The sequence below is a fragment of the Prunus avium genome, chromosome 8, assembly GCF_965620075.1.
Source record: "Prunus avium chromosome 8, drPruAviu1.hap1.1, whole genome shotgun sequence".
NCBI lineage: Eukaryota > Viridiplantae > Streptophyta > Magnoliopsida > Rosales > Rosaceae > Prunus > Prunus avium.
In genome coordinates this window covers 37,983,956-38,001,532 of record NC_142291.1, presented here as the reverse complement: position 1 = coordinate 38,001,532, position 17,577 = coordinate 37,983,956, and the positions used below count along the sequence as shown (strand labels likewise).

Below are 17,577 nucleotides of genomic sequence, written 5' to 3'. Positions count from 1 at the left end.
ATATATTCCCATATTCCTATTTCCCACTGATCACAAGCCCCTAGCTTAGCTAAGCTAGTTTCCCATCTCATCATGTATATATGTCTGCAGGTATAAGGCAAATTTTTGTCGATGTCACCCTAGAATTGGCAAAAAGTTAAAACACTGACTTTTTAAGTTTCTACACTTTCATTGCTAAGTAACATCCAGATATAGTAGCAGCATTTTGCACATCAACCACACTACACATCAAATAGGATCTGAGCATTTTCTGCTTCTTGTTTCAGTCTTAGCCCACTGAAATATCAGTGAGTCTCTCTCTCTCTCTCTCTCTCTCTCTCTCTCAAGCTGTGAAACTAAAAGATGGGTTTTACCATTTTACATGGATAACGTGTTAATTTGTTTTGATGTTTGTAGCTAGGGTGGAGGACTGGACTTAATAGTGTCATATGGAAATGCCCATTTGAGTTCAAGATCGATCAAAGAGGAGGAAGAAAGAAAAATGGACTGTATCAACTTCAGCTTCGAAGGAGAAAATTTATGTGATATTTCGTGGGCTGCAAAAAATTATGCATGCAGCTTTTGCAAGAGAGAGTTCAGGTCTGCTCAAGCTCTTGGGGGTCATATGAATGTCCACAGGAGAGACAGAGCTAGGTTGAGACTCCTCCCTCCAGGCCTTTCTTCAGAAATATGTCCGCATAACCCTAACCCTAGCTCTTATTTTTCTCCCTCTTCATCATCATCATCCTCTCTTTCATCCTCTAAGGGCTTACCACACAATTACTCATCATGTCACTCCTTGCTTTCTCCTTCTTTGAGGGCTTTGATGTCTGCAACTTCATCTACAGATGGAAACAAGAAACCGAAATTCAAGTACAACTTTCCTCAAAATCATGTTCCTAATTTGATTCCCAAGAAAGGCAAGAGAGGTGCTGTGGATCATGAGGCTGGAGAAATATTGAAGGGTTTTGCACAAAAAGATCTGGATGATGAGTTCAACAAGGTTGATGATCTGAAGAAAGAGAGTAATATTATTAGGCTGGACTTGGACATGGGGTTCTTCAAAGATCACAAGGAGGAAGTGGATTTGGAACTTCGACTTGGGCATCTGTAGGTGCAAAACTTCGCCTACTTGTGTGGGAGTTTAGATTTGATTTTATGCTGCACTTTATTTTTAAAATGAAATTTTATTTTCCCCTTTCTTCTTAATTAGCTACCCAACAATGAAATCAGAGATGCTTTGAGAAGGTTAATTTTTGTATGGATCTAATATGACTATGCAAACCCTTCTTTTTTGCTGTTTCCTTTGTCAGTTCGTTTGTTGATTTAAGCAGTTTCTAGTTTAATTAATCTTGAAATTTTCAGTTTTTATTGTTCTAATTCCTCTAGTAGTAAAGTGGGGTTACCGGTCCTTTTTCTGGTGAGCGTGCAATAGAGTTGAATGATCTGCAGCTGTCTCATATGTTTGAAATACCATTATCATTCGTTGTTTCAAAGAAAAAGGATGGTTGCATAGTTGATGTTCTCTTGTGATTGTTCTCTGGGAAATGCAAACCTGCATATCTTGGGAACAATCTCATTTTTTGAGCTTCTCTCTCTCTCTCTCTCTCTCTCTCTCTCTCTTCTTTGTCCCTTTACTTTCTTGGAAACAGCAAACTAGAAAGCAAAGATGTATAGCATATCGAAAGAAGATCCTTTTTTTTTCATAAATTTTATGGGCCAGAAAAGCTTTGATTCAGAAGAATTATTTCAATAGTTTCTGCAAGCTTATAACCTTGGAGCTCTATCCTACGTGAACAAATAGTGGTGAGGAGCACAAGTTTGATGATATAAAAACTGCATACTGTGTCAAAACTTGTGTCAAATTTGTGGTGCCACGGATTCGCCATATATATATATATTTGTTTTATGGGTTTACTTAGTTGGTTATTAATATTCAATTATTCCAAGGTTTAGTTAGCAAAGTTGGATATGCATATCAAAGAAAAAGTCAATATAATTACAATCAGAATTTCAGAAATGGGGCACTATCTATCAAACGAAAGCTTGAACTTGAAGGTGCTGAAGATTTTTTAAGGCTACGCATACAGAAGAAGAAGCTGAACTCATCTGGCTTTAACCTTTTTTTGTAGTTTACAAAGAGAAACTTGAAGTGATCATAAATATGAGAGCTGGACCTGCAGACTTCACTAAATTCAAATGTTTTCATGAAAACATACAAAGAAGAAATTAAAGTTTTCACAGTAAAGATATTATATGTATGGCAGCAAGATGTCATGCATGACTTGTCAGGACTCAGGCAGGAGGGAACATTAACATGTAATATCTGTATCATGATTTGATGCCTAGCTACGTCAAACATATCGATCACAATATTGTCAAAATTAATGTAAAAGGAAAGACATTAATTAATTCATAGATTTTGATTGCAGCGCATATCAAATATATTGACCTCACTCTTGCAATATACTGTCATGTGTTTGCCTCTCTCTCTCTCTCTCTCTCTCTCTCTCTCTCTGCTGCAGAGAAGATGAGGGAGATGTTTGACCCAAAAAAAAAAGGGGAGATAGATATCAAGATCATCATTTCGTCTCAGATATCAGATATTTCATTTTCACAACTTCTGATCTGTTCGCATGTTCCCCAAACCCTGGTCTCAGTAAAGACATGATGGCCTTTCCTTATTTAGAAGCACATAATTTGGTCACTCCAAGCAAAACAAGGTAAAAAATAAAAAAATAAAAAAAAATCAATGGGGTTTTTTTATTTTGGGTGGTGAAAAGGCAATAAATAAATTAAAGACTGACTGTGAATTGTGGTGATGGGGGAAGTTGGAGATTGAAATAAGGCCAGTAAAAAGGTGTGTAGAGAAGAAGAAGGTAAAGAAAATGGACATGTGGGTGTGAAGGACAGAACCTACCAAAGTGTATGTTTTTGTGAAAGATGAGGGCATGGGATAAAGTAATAAGGCTAGTCGGCGCACGTCACCATCCCCACCCATTCAATTTCATGCCCACCCCTTGTTTCTTTCACTCAACTTAAAGCCTCCTCCTGCCTCTTGCCTCTTTCTTTCTCCATTCATTATATTTTTTCAAAAAATAAAAATTACTTTTCTTTTTCATAAAAGGTTTCTTATGGGATAGCTAGATATTGGGTTGGGTTGGGCTGGTCTAGGACCAGATTGCAATATTGAGCAACTTGTCAGCAAGAGAGAGTTGGGCTGGTCTGGCACCATATTGCAATATTGGGAGTGGCAAAGCGAACCTCTTTGTAATTTGGAAAATCTCTACGAAAGGAATCAAATGCGGAATTGTGTGCTCCATTGACACTGAAAATGGACTGCAACAGGATATATGCTATTTTATTTAGAACAGCAGCTAAGGAGCTTCATTAGAATGAACTCACACAGAGAGAGAGAGAGAGAGAGAGAGAGAGAGAGAGAGAGAGAGAGAGAGAACAAAAACAATTGGACCAAAATCCATTTCAACAGTATGGCCGCGCGGCTATATTCCTTAAATTTTTTAAAAATATATTTAAAGCGTATAGCCGTGCGGCTATACTCCTTAAATAAATAAATAAAATATTTAAGGCGTCTAGCCGGTCGGCTATACTCCTGTAATTTCAAAAATATATTTAGAGAGTATAGCCGCGCAGCGATACTTCTTAAATAATATACATATATTTAAACCATATAGCCGGGCGGCTATACTCGTTAGATTAAAAAAAATATATTTACCTAGTATAGCCGATCGGCTATACGCTTTAAATAAATATATAAAAAATTTAAAGAGTATAGCCGCGCGGCTATACCCCTTAAATAAATAAATAAATAATATTTAAATAGTTTAGCAGCACAGCTATATTCTTTAAATAAAAGAAATATGTTTTAAGAGTATTATAGTTAAAGATTATGGACACGTGATTATACTCTTTAAATAAAAATATATATTTAAAAAATATAACAACGCGACTATACGTTTTAAATAAAAATATATATTTAAAACATGTAGCCTTTAAATATGCGAATTGAATAGGCTAGCAAAATGAAATGGAAAAAAGGAGTATTCGAATATCGCTTGTATTAAATAAATATAACAAAAAAACAATTAATACGTCAGAGTGTCCCTATATTTTGGTCTAAGATATTGTGGTCTTAAGAATATTTACTGAGCAAATTAATCTGACTTTCTGTCAGAGTGTCCCTATATTTCGGTCTAATTATCCTTTTTGGTCTAAGATATTGTGGTCTTAAGAGTGTTTTAGACCCACTGAGCAAATTAATCTGACTTTCTGTCAGAGTAAATTAGTGGTTATTTATTCATATTTTCAAAATCTCTTGACCACCTAACACATACCATTTTAAAAGTGGGACATGTTTGCTCTTTTTTTCCCCAAAACAGAAGAAAGTTTCTCTCCTCTCTCTAGATTCAGTTTGAAAGCTTGACTATCTGTGAATGTTCCAAACTGCAAACACCAAAGTCCTTTATATTCGGTCCAACCAGAACCAGCAGCTTGAGCAAGAAACTCAAATAAAATTCCAAAAAACTTATTCTATATGTTTTTGATGCAATGGGTCTGAAAGGTGGTGAGTCAATGCTTGACTGGTTGGCCGTCTGCTGACTTTGGTTTTCTAATTTTTGTGAATGTTTATGTATGGGCTTCTCTCTTCCTTTTTGGGCTTTCAATATTGTTTTTGTGAGCTTACATTTTAGTACAAGTGACTCTAAATTAGAACTTACACGGTTATAAATAAAGAAATATGTGCAGTGGTAATGAAGTTTAAGACTTTGATTCAGTCAAGGCAATAGAGGATTAGCAAAATCTTTTTTTTTTTTCAACAAATAATTAAAGGCAACAAGCAAACAAACAGAAAAGGTTATCCAAATCCAAATTAAAAAGACACAATGATTTGGTCGAGAATTAAAGTCTGTTGCCTCACTACTCACGTTGTTGTTGTTGTCCTTGTTCATCATCATGTTCTTGCTTTGTCCATGTATATATATTCCTATCTTTTCCTCTTAAAGTTTTCCTAGAGACTGGGTCATAATCATATTCTTATAATTCCTCAAACTCATTTTATTCTACTTCAAGACAAAATTAAACGATAAAGATTTGAAATCAAATGGGGCTATGTCTCCTCCACTCATTCTTTTAAACCCACTGTGCACCTTTTTGTCGCCTAAATTATTCCTATTTTCACTTGGGAAAATGTATTTTTGTACATATATATTGAATACATAGTATAACTAAGTAGAAGGTTGTATTGTAGACATGGGTTTAGGTCAGTGAGCCAAGGCTGTATGCCAGTCTCGCTCAAGTTCAATCTTCCTTCTTGTATATTAGGATAGTTTACAATATCGCTCTCTCAAAAAAAATGGAGAGTTGTAACTTGTATCATAAATAGGTTCATAGTAAAAGCGTGGAATGAATAGGTTGTCTTTGTCCACATAGCGGCCAGACAACATGTTCATGTACATAGAACAAATTTCATTTTCTTTCATTTCTGCTGCAGAAGCATCCTTAAGCACTGCAATGATCCAGTTAACGTGGGTGAGAAATCGTGTCCTAGATGGTTAATTGCGGAGTTAATGTAGTTTGGTCTAATATTATATTACAAAATGAGAGACTTAATTAGGCACGACATCTCAGTCCAGTCATTTCTCATGTAACCTGCTACACTAATTTAATATTTCGGCCTGCATACTTATACCTATTTTAATAAATACATATATATATGGTTCACAATAAACCTAAGGGGCTTAATTAAATTGAGGAATCAGTGTGACACAACAAATTTAATGGTTGGATTTGACACAAACATTTGGTATAAATGAAGTGGATCCATCCCCGAATGTATTGTCCGTGACGTATCATTCAATTTATTAAATCCCTTAGATGAGTACAATATTATACAAACACATATAAAGTTTAAATCCCTTACAGGAGTTTGTTGGCTTTCCAACTTTTTCTTAACCTCTCTTAAAACAGTAATCAAACGAAATTAGAACCATAAGCTTCAAGTAGGTTTTATCATCAGCCACGTACTTGATGATCTGAAATTAGCATGATGTTGATCGTGATGACATAGATATAAAGCTGATGTGTTTATATATATAAATATATACGTACATAACATATATGGTGTAAAAAGTTACACTTGCGTACAACTATAAGCTCCAAAAAAGCACTGTTTCTTAATTATTATCTTATCACGCAGAGGAAGGAAGGTTCCTCCATCTTTCCTCACGAATGCGTTAAGCAAGATCAGCATGAAATACTGTTCTTGTTCAGTTTTCTATCAAACCCAACTAGGGGGGGGAAAAAGTGTTCTTTATGTCCATCGAGTACGTATAGTTCATTGCTGAAGCCTGTGCCATGTCATCATCAAACTTGACCATGGTTTAATTAGTCACTAATTCGGTAAAGACGACTCTATTGATATATATTATATACTATTTTCTATTCTAAACAAAAACAAATTGTGTTTACATAATATTATCATCAGGTGCATTAATCAAAACGGTCCGTTTCTGGTTGGAAAATGTGTTTTTACTAACTACCTTATTGTAACTCCCAAAGGTCAAAAGTAAATTTCTAGGAAAGATATTGGGTAAATGATAATTAAGTTGATAACAATGTGGAAATTAACCATACATTACATACATGTATGAGTGGAATGCACCTGTAGAAGAAGGTTTTACAATATGATGATTTATTACTGTCCTTGTGTATCAAGAGATAGAAATAGATAATCTTATTTCATTAGCATTAATCATACGTTAAATTGTCAAGCACATTGGGCTATTGGGGTATAGCTCAGTTGGTTGAGCTGATCTTCCACCTCTACCTATGTGGGCAGAATTCAAAACCCCGATACACCCAATAAATTTTTGTGTAAATCCCCTTTCCCCCAATCGCTTGTACTTAAAAAAAATTGTCAAGCACACTGGTTTATTCAAATGTTTAGTATAAGTCATGTATAATATACATATTGATTAGTATCCATCTAACAACATATTTTAGGTTGGGTACTTCAATATGGTATCTTAAGATGAATATAACACTATAATAAATAGCATGGTATATATTTATATATTGTGTGCTTTCTAAGGTTATAAGGTAGAGAAACTAGAGAGAGATGACAAAGGAAGACCGCTCTCTAATCATGGATAAGGAACTAGATATAAAAAAGAAAAAAAAAGAAAAGAAAAGGGAAACCGTGTTTAATTAGTGTTAAACAAGAAGAATAAATTTGCAGCCGGCTTAACAGAAAGCTTCTCTCAGCAAAGCTCTAAGACTTTTCCCCCACAACACCTTCACTCCAAAGTTCCAAAACTCTCATAGACAATACCTATGTCTTGTGCTTGTCTCCTGTCCCCCACCTCCACCAACACCAACTCTCTATAAACCACTCCCTAATTAATTTCCTATTCCATCCCAATCATATATATCCGAAGAAACCAAAACTTGAAGAAAAAAAAAATTAGCTAGAGGAATTCTTCAAGCTTTCCTAGCTATGGAACATCATGATCATCAAGATTCAAAGAGCTCTAGCACTGATGAAGAAGCTGATCAACGATCCGATGCGAACAATGGTGTGGGCACCGGGCGGTCCTATGAGTGTGTGTTCTGCAAGAGAGGGTTCACAACAGCGCAGGCCTTGGGTGGACACATGAATATCCACCGCAGAGAGAGAGCGCCCAAGACCAGGCCTAGCTCAGCTCCTAATCTGAGTTCATCCATCAGCAAATCAGTAGATGATCATAACCATCCGGGTTTAAGATCCTACCGTGAGATTCAAAGCTACCCTCCTCATTATTCAACGGCTCCTGATCAAGATCAGGTGGTGGTAGATCACCATGTGAACTATAGAACATTTATGCCGGCACCTACGGGATCATGGGTTGTGAGGCCTTCTCCACATGCAAATTATGTTAGCGAAGAGGACTTGTGTGCAAGAAATTATATTCCAAGGCACCGGAATCTGTTGACAGATGATCATCGGGATTGGAGATCGGGGAGCAGTTTGAGCTTGGGAATTGGCAGGCCATCGCATGATTTAGACAACAACAAAGACAGAGTGGCTAATGGTGCAGGCAGTGATGAAGAATTGGATTTGGAGCTTCGACTTGGTCACGATCCCTTGTATAATATCAAAGATTAATTGAGAGAGCACAATTAGATTTTATAACTTCATATATTTTGTACAGTTATGAATTAATCTGTACATTTTTTTTTCATATGTTTCTTTTGTGATGGGAAAGAAAGAGAAGTTATTAGAATATCTCAAATATATCCCAATTAAAGAACAGTTCTGTGTGTTTTCCAAGCCTGTTTTTCATGGCAATCAATTTAGTCTTGTCTGCTGGATTTAAAGGCTGGGAGAAGGAGCTATAGCAAATAAAGAAGGTATATTTTGCTTCTTCCATATCTTCATAGCTAGCCAGCTAGCCCTAATTTTTGTTAGGGTTCTGTGAGATGTTTTCTTATATATATGTAATACATGCCTTCTTCTTCTTCCATCCATTGTATTTCTTAGCTCCAAGTTTTGCTTATAGAAAGGGATTGGAATTTTTCTAGTTATTTCAGAATTTCATAATCAATTAGCTTGAATGCTATTGCTTACTATTCACCTATAAATCAGTTATGTTTTTATTTTCTTTTGAGAAATGGAATGAACGACGACACCGGAACTCCAGCAAGGAAGCTTTAGCCTAATTCATTGTTCAAGTACATGTCAAAGCTCTCAACCCCATTTTCACCATATATTTATCAGGTGAGCCCCGAGTTTTTAGATTAAACTTATATGCTAATTCATTGTGTGTGTATATATACATATATATATTTACATCTTCTTCATTCGTATCGCTTTCTGTTAAGATCCTAGCTAGCCAATTATGTGTGTGAGTGCACGTTTACACATACAGACATCTTGGGGGGTAAAACATCCATAATTAAACAGGAAAATGTTTCCAAGTTAACTGATTTCAAGATGGTAAACCAATCAGCAGTCTTAAATAAAGTAGTTACCCTAAAGGAATGACATCAAAGTCTGAACATATATATAGTTGTCCTATTAGGGTTTTCAACTGGGATTTTAGTGTCACTCTCCTCTACAGTACACTAATCAGTTTTCTATATGAAAGTTGGGGATCAAATCGGAAACTTGGCACTGTTTCAGACTGCAGAATATTTCACCTGATCAATAGCAAGAAGCATGCTTATTATTGTTAATTAAGGCTCCAATAGATCATGGTTCTCTTCATTTATAAAAGCCTATATGTTTGCATGAAATAATATAAAATCTGTACAATAAAAAAGATTGTTAACCAGTAAGAATTTTGTAGCATTTTCGATCGTTACAAGAATGCCCCTTAGCCTAGATGTTATATATATGAAATCTCCAGAGTTTGAAGTTGGCCGGATTGTATATAACACGGCAGAATTAGCTGCTGCTGGTGATCCCTGCAGCAATAGTATTTGCATGCATTTAGTTATATTATATATATGTTCTTTATAGTGCAAATTATTGTCCCCATATTGAAAAGTTGGAGAAACTTTGCAAATGGCTTATAATGAGTTGGGCCGCTCACTCTATTCCGATTGAATTTGAGGTTGGAACCTCTACTTTTTCATGTGTGTATGACATGATTATCATGTTCGTACTTTACAAAGTAATATTTTTCTAGCCCTTTCGATAACTTCAGGTATTGATATTCTTGTGTGATATTGTACCAATTATACTTTCTTTTTTTGGCTGAGAAGAAAGAATGAAGCAATTGTAAATATTGGATGCTGGATATTAATTAAATATTCTACATGATCAGCTAGCCAGCATATATAAAGAGAAACCTGACTTGATCAAATGGAAGTTGAAGATTTTTCTGCATGCAGGCCATGGGGGCAATGGAGAAGAATGGGTTTGACCTAATCTTGAACCGCAACCAAAACAACACATGTTCTACTTTAAAGCAAAGAGTACCAAGCCTGCAGGAAAGGGCTAAATAGTTTGGTCTTGCCTCGTCAAGGCCAGCATGTACAGCTGGACATTGATACTTATATATATATATATATATATATTTCTTTTGTTTGTATTTCTCCGTTTTGAGTTGATTACATGAAGATTTTTTTAAAAAAAATACAAGTGATAGTCTAAACTACAAGGAGAGGGGGTTTCTCACACACTCACTAATTTGCAAATCAAGACCTTTCATTGAGCTAGACCCCATTGACGAAGATCTCTTTAATTAAACCAATATTGTCCTAAACAAATATGTGAAGTTGGCAACAATCAACTGCATATTTGTACTTTGGTTATATCTTAAAAGTTCAAGTATTTTTAGACTTCTAAGATTAATTGACTTGGGTGCTTGCAAGAACTGAAATGAATGGCCATGGCCTAAACCCTTCCATCTGACGACCACTTCTTCACCTTAATCTGATTGGGAATTTCAATTCTGACTCGTACAAAAATAATATTTTCCTTTTGCTTTGCTTTGAAGTGCCTCACGACACGAGGTATAATTTCTGATCACAATGAACAGTAGGCCAACTTGATATAGAAACCCATTTGACAATGCCATACAATTAGGCAACGGCACATAAAGCTAGGTTTCAAAACAATTGTTTCAACCTCACGAATTTTGTGCCTAAATTACAAGCTTCGTTTACCTCTGCAGTTAAATATAACTCAGAAAAACAATAACCTCTGGCTTGGCTTTGGCTTGGGGTGGGGGTTGATGAGGCGGTTCAGGCATTTAACTCCTCTATTTCATACATTTAAATATAAACATACCAGAATATCTTACAAGCACAAGGTAAACATTGATTACAGTCAAGAGCAAGGTCTTCCATATTCAACTTAAAACTAGTGGCTGTATCCAATCCATCATGGATCAGTTACCTAGTGAGATAGTATATAACTAGGAAAATGACCACAAAAGATGCCACTAGTGTAAACATTCTCTGGCTTGACTTCGTCTCGAAAACCTGAACAAAATGAAAACACGCCATGAATCAGATGGGGACCCTTAGAACGATAAACGAAGGAAAGGACCCGATAATTTCAGAAAAGAGAAGGATAAATTTGGAAAGGTAAACAACAGCCTAGCAAATAGCACACATACCATCTTGAACTTGTCCATTGTACCAGACAGCACTCCCCTTGATGAATCCATATCGTTTCCCTGAATTAGACAGCGTACATAATAATAAATCACATATAAACAAGATAAAGCATAGCCTGGCAGGAAAAATGTGAACTATAGAGAAAAGGATGTATTAGCTGCAGCATATGTACCATTCTGTCCAACATGTGATTATGACTCTCCACCTCCTCATGTATATCACCTGACAACTGTTTTGAAAGAAATGAATTAGGAATAGACAACACGATATAAAAGTCTATGGGACTAGAACTACAAAACATCAGTGGGCATCTTTAAGCAAGAGTTTGCCAAATCTAGCTTATAACTTCACAGACAACACTAGAGGATTCTGAGACAATCATTATGTTTAACAGGGGATGTCTTATTAACAGTGAAAAACAAGGAAGCCAAGCACTCATGGAATCCCTCATTCCTATTAGAAATATTTCATGGTTGCAGTATTTGTTTACCATTAAAGCAAAGGTAAACATCAATAAATTATGCAAGAAAACTTTAACCAAGAACCATACTACAAAATTCAAAAGCTACATTTTTCCTTCTCAACCTATTGAAACATTTGGAAGAAGCATACACTAACTAGACAACAACACAAAATGATATAGATATTGTGACCTAAAAAATATAGGTATCAAAGGCAGTTGGGAACTGCCACAATCACAATTGCAGTGTGACTTTCAAGTTTCCAGGCATTACAAGACAAGGGGGCTTACTCTCTTCAGCAAATTGACTCTATCTTGCAATCCGTCCACTGCTCTTTCATTATCATGTTCATCAATTTCATGGGAGTAGGAAGCCGAGGCCCTGATGCCACCCTCCTCAATGCCATCAAAAAGGGCAACTTTGTTGCCACGGTAGTCTCTGCATATAAAGAGGTTTCATTGTATTGTCAGAATGATCAGTAAACATACCATAAACAACATATATTTCCTTCAAATGAAACATGGGGAAAATCCAGATAATCTAACAAAAGCTTCAGTAATTAAAGAGGTAACAGTATCCATCAAACCATTTTCTCATCAAATTATTGTTAACACATCCCAAATAGGCAAAAGCATCCAATGCATACCCAATAGGAAAAAGATCCCAATGATTTGTGACGTCCCGCATAAATCTCATTTTAGTTTTGTACAATAGAAAGCAATTCATTACGTCATCCAAAACAGCCTAAACATGACTTCATAGAAGCACCGACTGACCCAAGTATCAAACACCTAACCCAAACATGATCCGGACCCAAATGGGATTTCAAGTTCAGTAAAAAAAACAACCAAATTAGATACCATCCCTCGCAGCGTCAAGACGAAGAAGAATTCTCCATGTTTATCACTCAGTACACACACCAAACAGCCATAAGCCATAGAGAAAACCATACTTTATACACAGATCTCAATAGGAATGAACCAGGTAAATATGTTTCAGAATCTTCTGCAACCAAAGCAAAAGAAAAATTACAAAGCACCGAATCAATCGGATTCGTATTAGGATCTTAATGAGCTAACCTTCGAGCATTCATGGCTCACAAGGACCAGAACAATTCGACCCTATCGCTGCTTCTTTGATCTTTGAATTTTGAGCTACTGTAAACCAATTTGAACTTTTCAAAGGAATAATCTAAAACCAAAAATAAGATAGATGAAATGAGCCGAGGATTGAGGGGGTGAGAGGAATTCAGATCTGAGAGATTGGGAGCGAAGAAACGTACCGTTTGGAGGGAAGCCGAGGAGTTTTCCCTGCGGAGTAAGAAAGAGGGGAAATGAGAGTGAGTCGCTGGGATTTATATTCTGAAGGACTGATCTCGCGGGGGAAGAAAGTTTTACGTCTGTGGATCCCAATAGGATGGATGAACTTGGATAAGAATTGAAATGTTTTTTTACTGTGTTGTATCTTGTTACTCTTCCTACTGCCAGTAACAGTAAATGAGTAAAAGATTTTTTACATTTGGCATGTTTACTAATACATGGGTGTTGAAATAGTTTCAATTTATTACTTTTCATATGTTTTTTTTTTTTGTCTGAACCATGAGGTGGTCCTGGATGGGCCCCAACTATGGGTGGCACTTTTAAGCCTTAACCACAACCCATACTAATCCCCACTCACACCGGGTCGGCCCGTAAGGGGTAAAGTGTTGGCCAAAGTGGTGACTCCGTACGAAAGCAGGAATCGAACCCCTAACCTCTCTTAAGGAATGAGAGTGCCGAACCACTCACACCAATCACCTTGGTTTACTTTTCATATGTTTACTTACACATTCGGAATATTTTAAAAAAAACTTAGAAATTCCATGGTAAAATTCATAATCAAATACCCTAAAAATTATGAATTATATCCATTATGGGGAATAGTTGATCTGATCCTTATTCATTATTTTCAAATTAAATTCCATGATTCATAAATTCCCTCATTCTTTGTAAGTAAACATGAAGCTTTGTTTGTTAAGTAATTTTGCAATTCAAAGCTCAAAATAAATTGTTTATTGAATTTAAGGTTTCAATAGAGAAATTGTGAGAAAAATTGTGACTTCCCTCATCATATCTATTGTTAGAAAAATTGTGTTGCAGATTGCTTAGCTAATGGGAGCTTCAATAGAGTTCTAGGCTTCTATATTTATGATGTTGCTCCTAGTTAGGTAGCTTTCTTGTCAGCTAATGATGTGTTATGGGTGTCTCAAACTCGTTTGATTTGTTTTGAGTCTAATTAGTTTGCTTTTGGGGTGTTAACTAGGGCTGGGCATTCAAACAGGTAACCCAGTCAAACCGCCCAAACCAAACCAATGGTTTAGGTTGGTTTGGTTTTTTTTTGGTCATCAGTTTGAACCCAAACCAAACCGAAATATATGGGTAGATTAGATGTACGGTTTGCAATATTATAATACATAGTTTCAATCTTTTCTTTTCCTTCTCTCTCCATCTCTCCGTTTATTTTGTCTCCATCAGTCCCTCTCTCTCTATTTTTTTTCTCCTTCTTACATCTATCTTCACTCCCTCTCCCCGTCTCCCTCTTTTTTTTTTCTTTTTTTTCCTTCTTCTTGTTCTTCTCCATCTCTCCCTTTTCTTTTTTTTTTTGTTCTCTCTATCTCTCCCTCTCTCCATCGCTTTTATTTCTACTCTCTCTCTCTCTCTCTCTCTCTCTAAGAAAGTCAAAAAACCCAAACCAAACCAAACCAACCCATCAAGTTCGATTAACTGAAGTGGTCAGTTTTCATCAATTATGGTTTGATTTCGGTTTCCAAAATAGCCAAATCGAGACCTACAATTTGGTGTTCAGGTTGAGTCCAAAACCAAACCAACCCAGACTAAGCCCATCCCGTTAACCCCCTTTTTTCAACAAAAGAAATGTTTATTGAATTTTTTTGTAAATGTTAAATTTATTTTCTTCTTGTTGGGTTGGGCTGGGCCGCCTGTTTTGTTTGGGTTATTGGGCTGGGCTGCCCGCCCTTTTCGACACGTCATCGTCTTCTTCAATTAGGAGCATGAGCATCTGGTTCTGGTCAGACTGAGAGACAAACAAAAACCCTAAGCCTTTAAAAAGGTGGAGCTTGTTGACATACGCATATCAGAAGCGCCATCAAGCTCAAAGCTCACAGCGCGAACTCATGGGTTCACTGAACGAAGATGGCACCACGACCAGCTTTGAGTCATCACCGGAGATGGTGAAGTTTCTCTGCGACCGATTGCTCGACCCGACCCAGCCCATCTCGGAGCGCTTCAGAGCCTTGTTCTCTCTCCGCAACCTCAAAGGCCCTGGCCCTCGCAACGCTCTCATTACCGGTTCGTTTGTTTAGTTGTATGCAAGTGTTTCTATTATAGTGGCAGAGCCAATTTGCTTTCAATTTCAGCACTTGTTCATTCACTCTTATTGGGTAGGGTTGTTGTTTACTGTTTCATTAGTAGTTTCTAAGTACTTCTTTTGATTTTCAAAGCAAAATTTCAGTATCTTTCTCCTTGAGCTAAACGAATAGTTTGAATGGATATCATCGACTGATCAGCCTCTGCATGCGTTATAATATTGTTTATGTGATAGAATGAACATGGTCGTTCTGAGGACATTGATATTTAGATGTTTAATTCGTAGAGGGCATTATGCTGCACTTCTAGCTTTACAATTATGAATGCTAGGAAATGGGTTGGAAGTGAACATGATATATGTGGCTGTTTTTGTTTTTTTTTCCTTTCCCTGGAAACTATTATCGGAATAATTCTCTTCTGGTTTTCCTTTCATCTATCATTATATGTGTTGATGATTGGTCGTATTGTAATTGCTATATGGATGTGTGCTTTCCTCTGCAGCAACAAGAGATTCTTCTAATTTGTTGGCGCATGAGGCTGCATTTGCATTGGGTCAAATGCAAGATGCCGATGCAATCCCTGCTTTGGTAGCGGTTCTCAATGATCTCTCTTTGCATCCCATAGTTCGTCATGAGGTGAGTAGTTTATGTCACCTTAATCGACTTATATATATATAAATTTTGGCGAATCTGCTTATGTTCTTCATCTTCTTATAATATGTCTAAGTCTTCTGATTGCATTGGTGTAGGCAGCAGAAGCTCTTGGTGCAATTGGTTTAGAGAGCAATGTTCCTCTTTTAGAGAATAGTCTGGCTTTAGATCCAGCTCAGGAGGTAAAAGAAACTTGTGCGTTGGCCCTTAATCGAATTGAGCAGTTGAAGGATTCTGGTAATCAATCCTTGGATGAAAAGTCACCTTTTATGTCAGTTGATCCTGCTGCACCAGCTACTTCTTCTTCTTCTGTAAATCAGCTAAGGTGAGCCTGGTTATCATCCCTGGCTTATATTTTCTTCCACTCATGCTAGTTTGTTAGATATCTGACTCGTGTTATTCATTTTAAGGGAAGTTCTTCTGGATGAAAAGAAAAACATGTATGAGCGCTATGCGGCTCTATTTGCTCTGCGGAATAATAGTGGAGATGAAGCTGTTTCCGCTATAGTTGATTCTTTGGGTTCAAAAAGTGCTCTCTTGCGTCATGAGGTTTGTTTATCATCTAATCTAATCATATACTGATAAGTTATAGACTTAGACCACTCCACCCTCATGGGATTTTGACAAGGATTCTTTAAAGGTTGATGTTTCTAATTGCTTTTGGAGCAATGGACACCAATGCATAACTAGCATGTTTTACACTGCTTAACTGTCTTAGATTTGTTTTCACCAGTGGGTGCCATTTAACCTTCATATCTTCTTTGCTGTGGTTTTCAGGTTGCTTATGTGTTAGGACAATTGCAAAACAAAGATGCTTCAGCTGCTCTTTCCAACATACTTATGGATAGAAATGAGCACCCAATGGTTAGACATGAAGCTGCTGAAGCTCTGGGTTCCATTGCAGGTAATGACTGCTTGGTATTTGTCTAATTGTGTTCTCCAAGCATACCTATCTGTATATAGAGCAATAGCTGATAGGTGGATTTTCTGCTACCTTCTTGTGTGCCTGTCATATGAGGTGGCAGGCGGTGAAGCCCCTTTTTCTAAGAATGTACTTGATGTGAGATTGTTATATAGCATCTGAACCTCAAATATTGAGTTTTGGGTTATTTGATTGAGTTGCTATTTTGTGTGTAGACGACCAAAGTGTATCACTTCTTGAGGAATTCGCAAAGGACCCTGAGCCTATCGTGTCACAGAGTTGTGAAGTTGCTCTAAGCATGCTGGAATTTGAAAGATCAGGAAAATCCTTTGAGGTATGCATATATCAAAATATGGTTTCAAACCAATCAAACTCTAACATATCATCAGGAAAATGACTGAAGTCTCTATGTTATGTGCAGTACCTCTTCATGCAAGCTCCTCAGGTGCAATAGAAATGAACAGTTAGTTTCCGTCTCCGGTGCATTTCATGCATACACCAAACTTTGAAGCCCCAATGCAGACTCAGACAGTTCATCAAAGTTGTGCAAGCATGAAGTTTGGGAGAAAGGAAGGGATACAGTTTTTTCTTGCTCGAATTAGCCTGTATTTTTTGTCATATGGCTACCCAAATACATGGCTACAGAGTTGGTAACTTATGATTGGATGATTATCAAAGTATTATTCTGTGGAGTTTGTATAATGTATACCAAAATAGTCTTATGTTCCCTTTTATTTATGGATAAATATTTTCCTGCAACTTCATATGCCACCAATTTTGGATTAAACAAATTTCCCAAGAGACATGCCGACCTGAATTTACTTTTCATTTTTTATAATTTTTGGTAAATTGACTTGTTTCCAAAAGCTTCTTTACACGTTCAAAAAGAAAAAAAGGAAAAGGAAAAGGAAAGCTTCTGCCTTTTTTTGGTCGGATTAAAAGGAAAGCTTCTTAAGCAAGGACGTTCAAAATAACCTAGTACATATATGGGCCGGGTCGGATCCGTCAAAATATGTGGATGTTAAGCAAGCAACTTCTTAAGAGAGCTTTTACCAAAAAAAAAAAAAAACTTC

General features: G+C 36.6%; 4 protein-coding genes across 5 annotated transcripts; 3 read left to right on the top strand and 1 right to left on the bottom strand.

Annotated features, from left to right (window-relative positions):
* Nucleotides 1–202: 202 nt before the first annotated feature.
* On the top strand, nt 203–1,356 carry LOC110757471 (uncharacterized). The gene is made up of 2 exons (XM_021959083.2): nt 203–287; nt 397–1,356. The coding sequence occupies exon 2, from the start codon at nt 482–484 to the stop codon at nt 1,091–1,093; it is 612 nt and encodes a 203-aa protein (XP_021814775.2). The 5' UTR covers nt 203–287; nt 397–481; the 3' UTR covers nt 1,094–1,356.
* Nucleotides 1,357–7,227: 5,871 nt separating this feature from the next.
* LOC110757486 (putative transcriptional regulator RABBIT EARS) lies at nt 7,228–10,034 on the top strand. The gene is made up of 2 exons (XM_021959109.2): nt 7,228–8,755; nt 9,807–10,034. The coding sequence occupies exon 1, from the start codon at nt 7,496–7,498 to the stop codon at nt 8,141–8,143; it is 648 nt and encodes a 215-aa protein (XP_021814801.1). The 5' UTR covers nt 7,228–7,495; the 3' UTR covers nt 8,144–8,755; nt 9,807–10,034.
* Nucleotides 10,035–10,731: 697 nt separating this feature from the next.
* BS14A (BET1P/SFT1P-like protein 14A) lies at nt 10,732–12,979 on the bottom strand. 2 transcript variants are annotated; one of them, XM_021959111.2, is made up of 6 exons: nt 12,850–12,979; nt 12,647–12,758; nt 11,858–12,005; nt 11,279–11,335; nt 11,106–11,165; nt 10,732–10,968 (listed from the first exon to the last, which is right to left on the bottom strand). In XM_021959111.2, the coding sequence occupies exons 2-6, from the start codon at nt 12,658–12,660 to the stop codon at nt 10,879–10,881; spliced, it is 369 nt and encodes a 122-aa protein (XP_021814803.1). In that variant the 5' UTR covers nt 12,661–12,758; nt 12,850–12,979; the 3' UTR covers nt 10,732–10,878. The 2 variants fall into 2 exon arrangements, with proteins under 2 accessions (XP_021814803.1, XP_021814802.1); XM_021959110.2 differs by having other exon boundaries at nt 12,647–12,724.
* Nucleotides 12,980–14,624: 1,645 nt separating this feature from the next.
* Nucleotides 14,625–17,263, top strand: LOC110757485 (ARM repeat superfamily protein). Its single transcript, XM_021959108.2, has 7 exons — nt 14,625–14,914; nt 15,434–15,567; nt 15,681–15,907; nt 15,993–16,131; nt 16,360–16,486; nt 16,720–16,838; nt 16,926–17,263. The coding sequence occupies exons 1-7, from the start codon at nt 14,740–14,742 to the stop codon at nt 16,956–16,958; spliced, it is 954 nt and encodes a 317-aa protein (XP_021814800.1). The 5' UTR covers nt 14,625–14,739; the 3' UTR covers nt 16,959–17,263.
* The last annotated feature ends 314 nt before the right edge of the window (nt 17,264–17,577 follow it).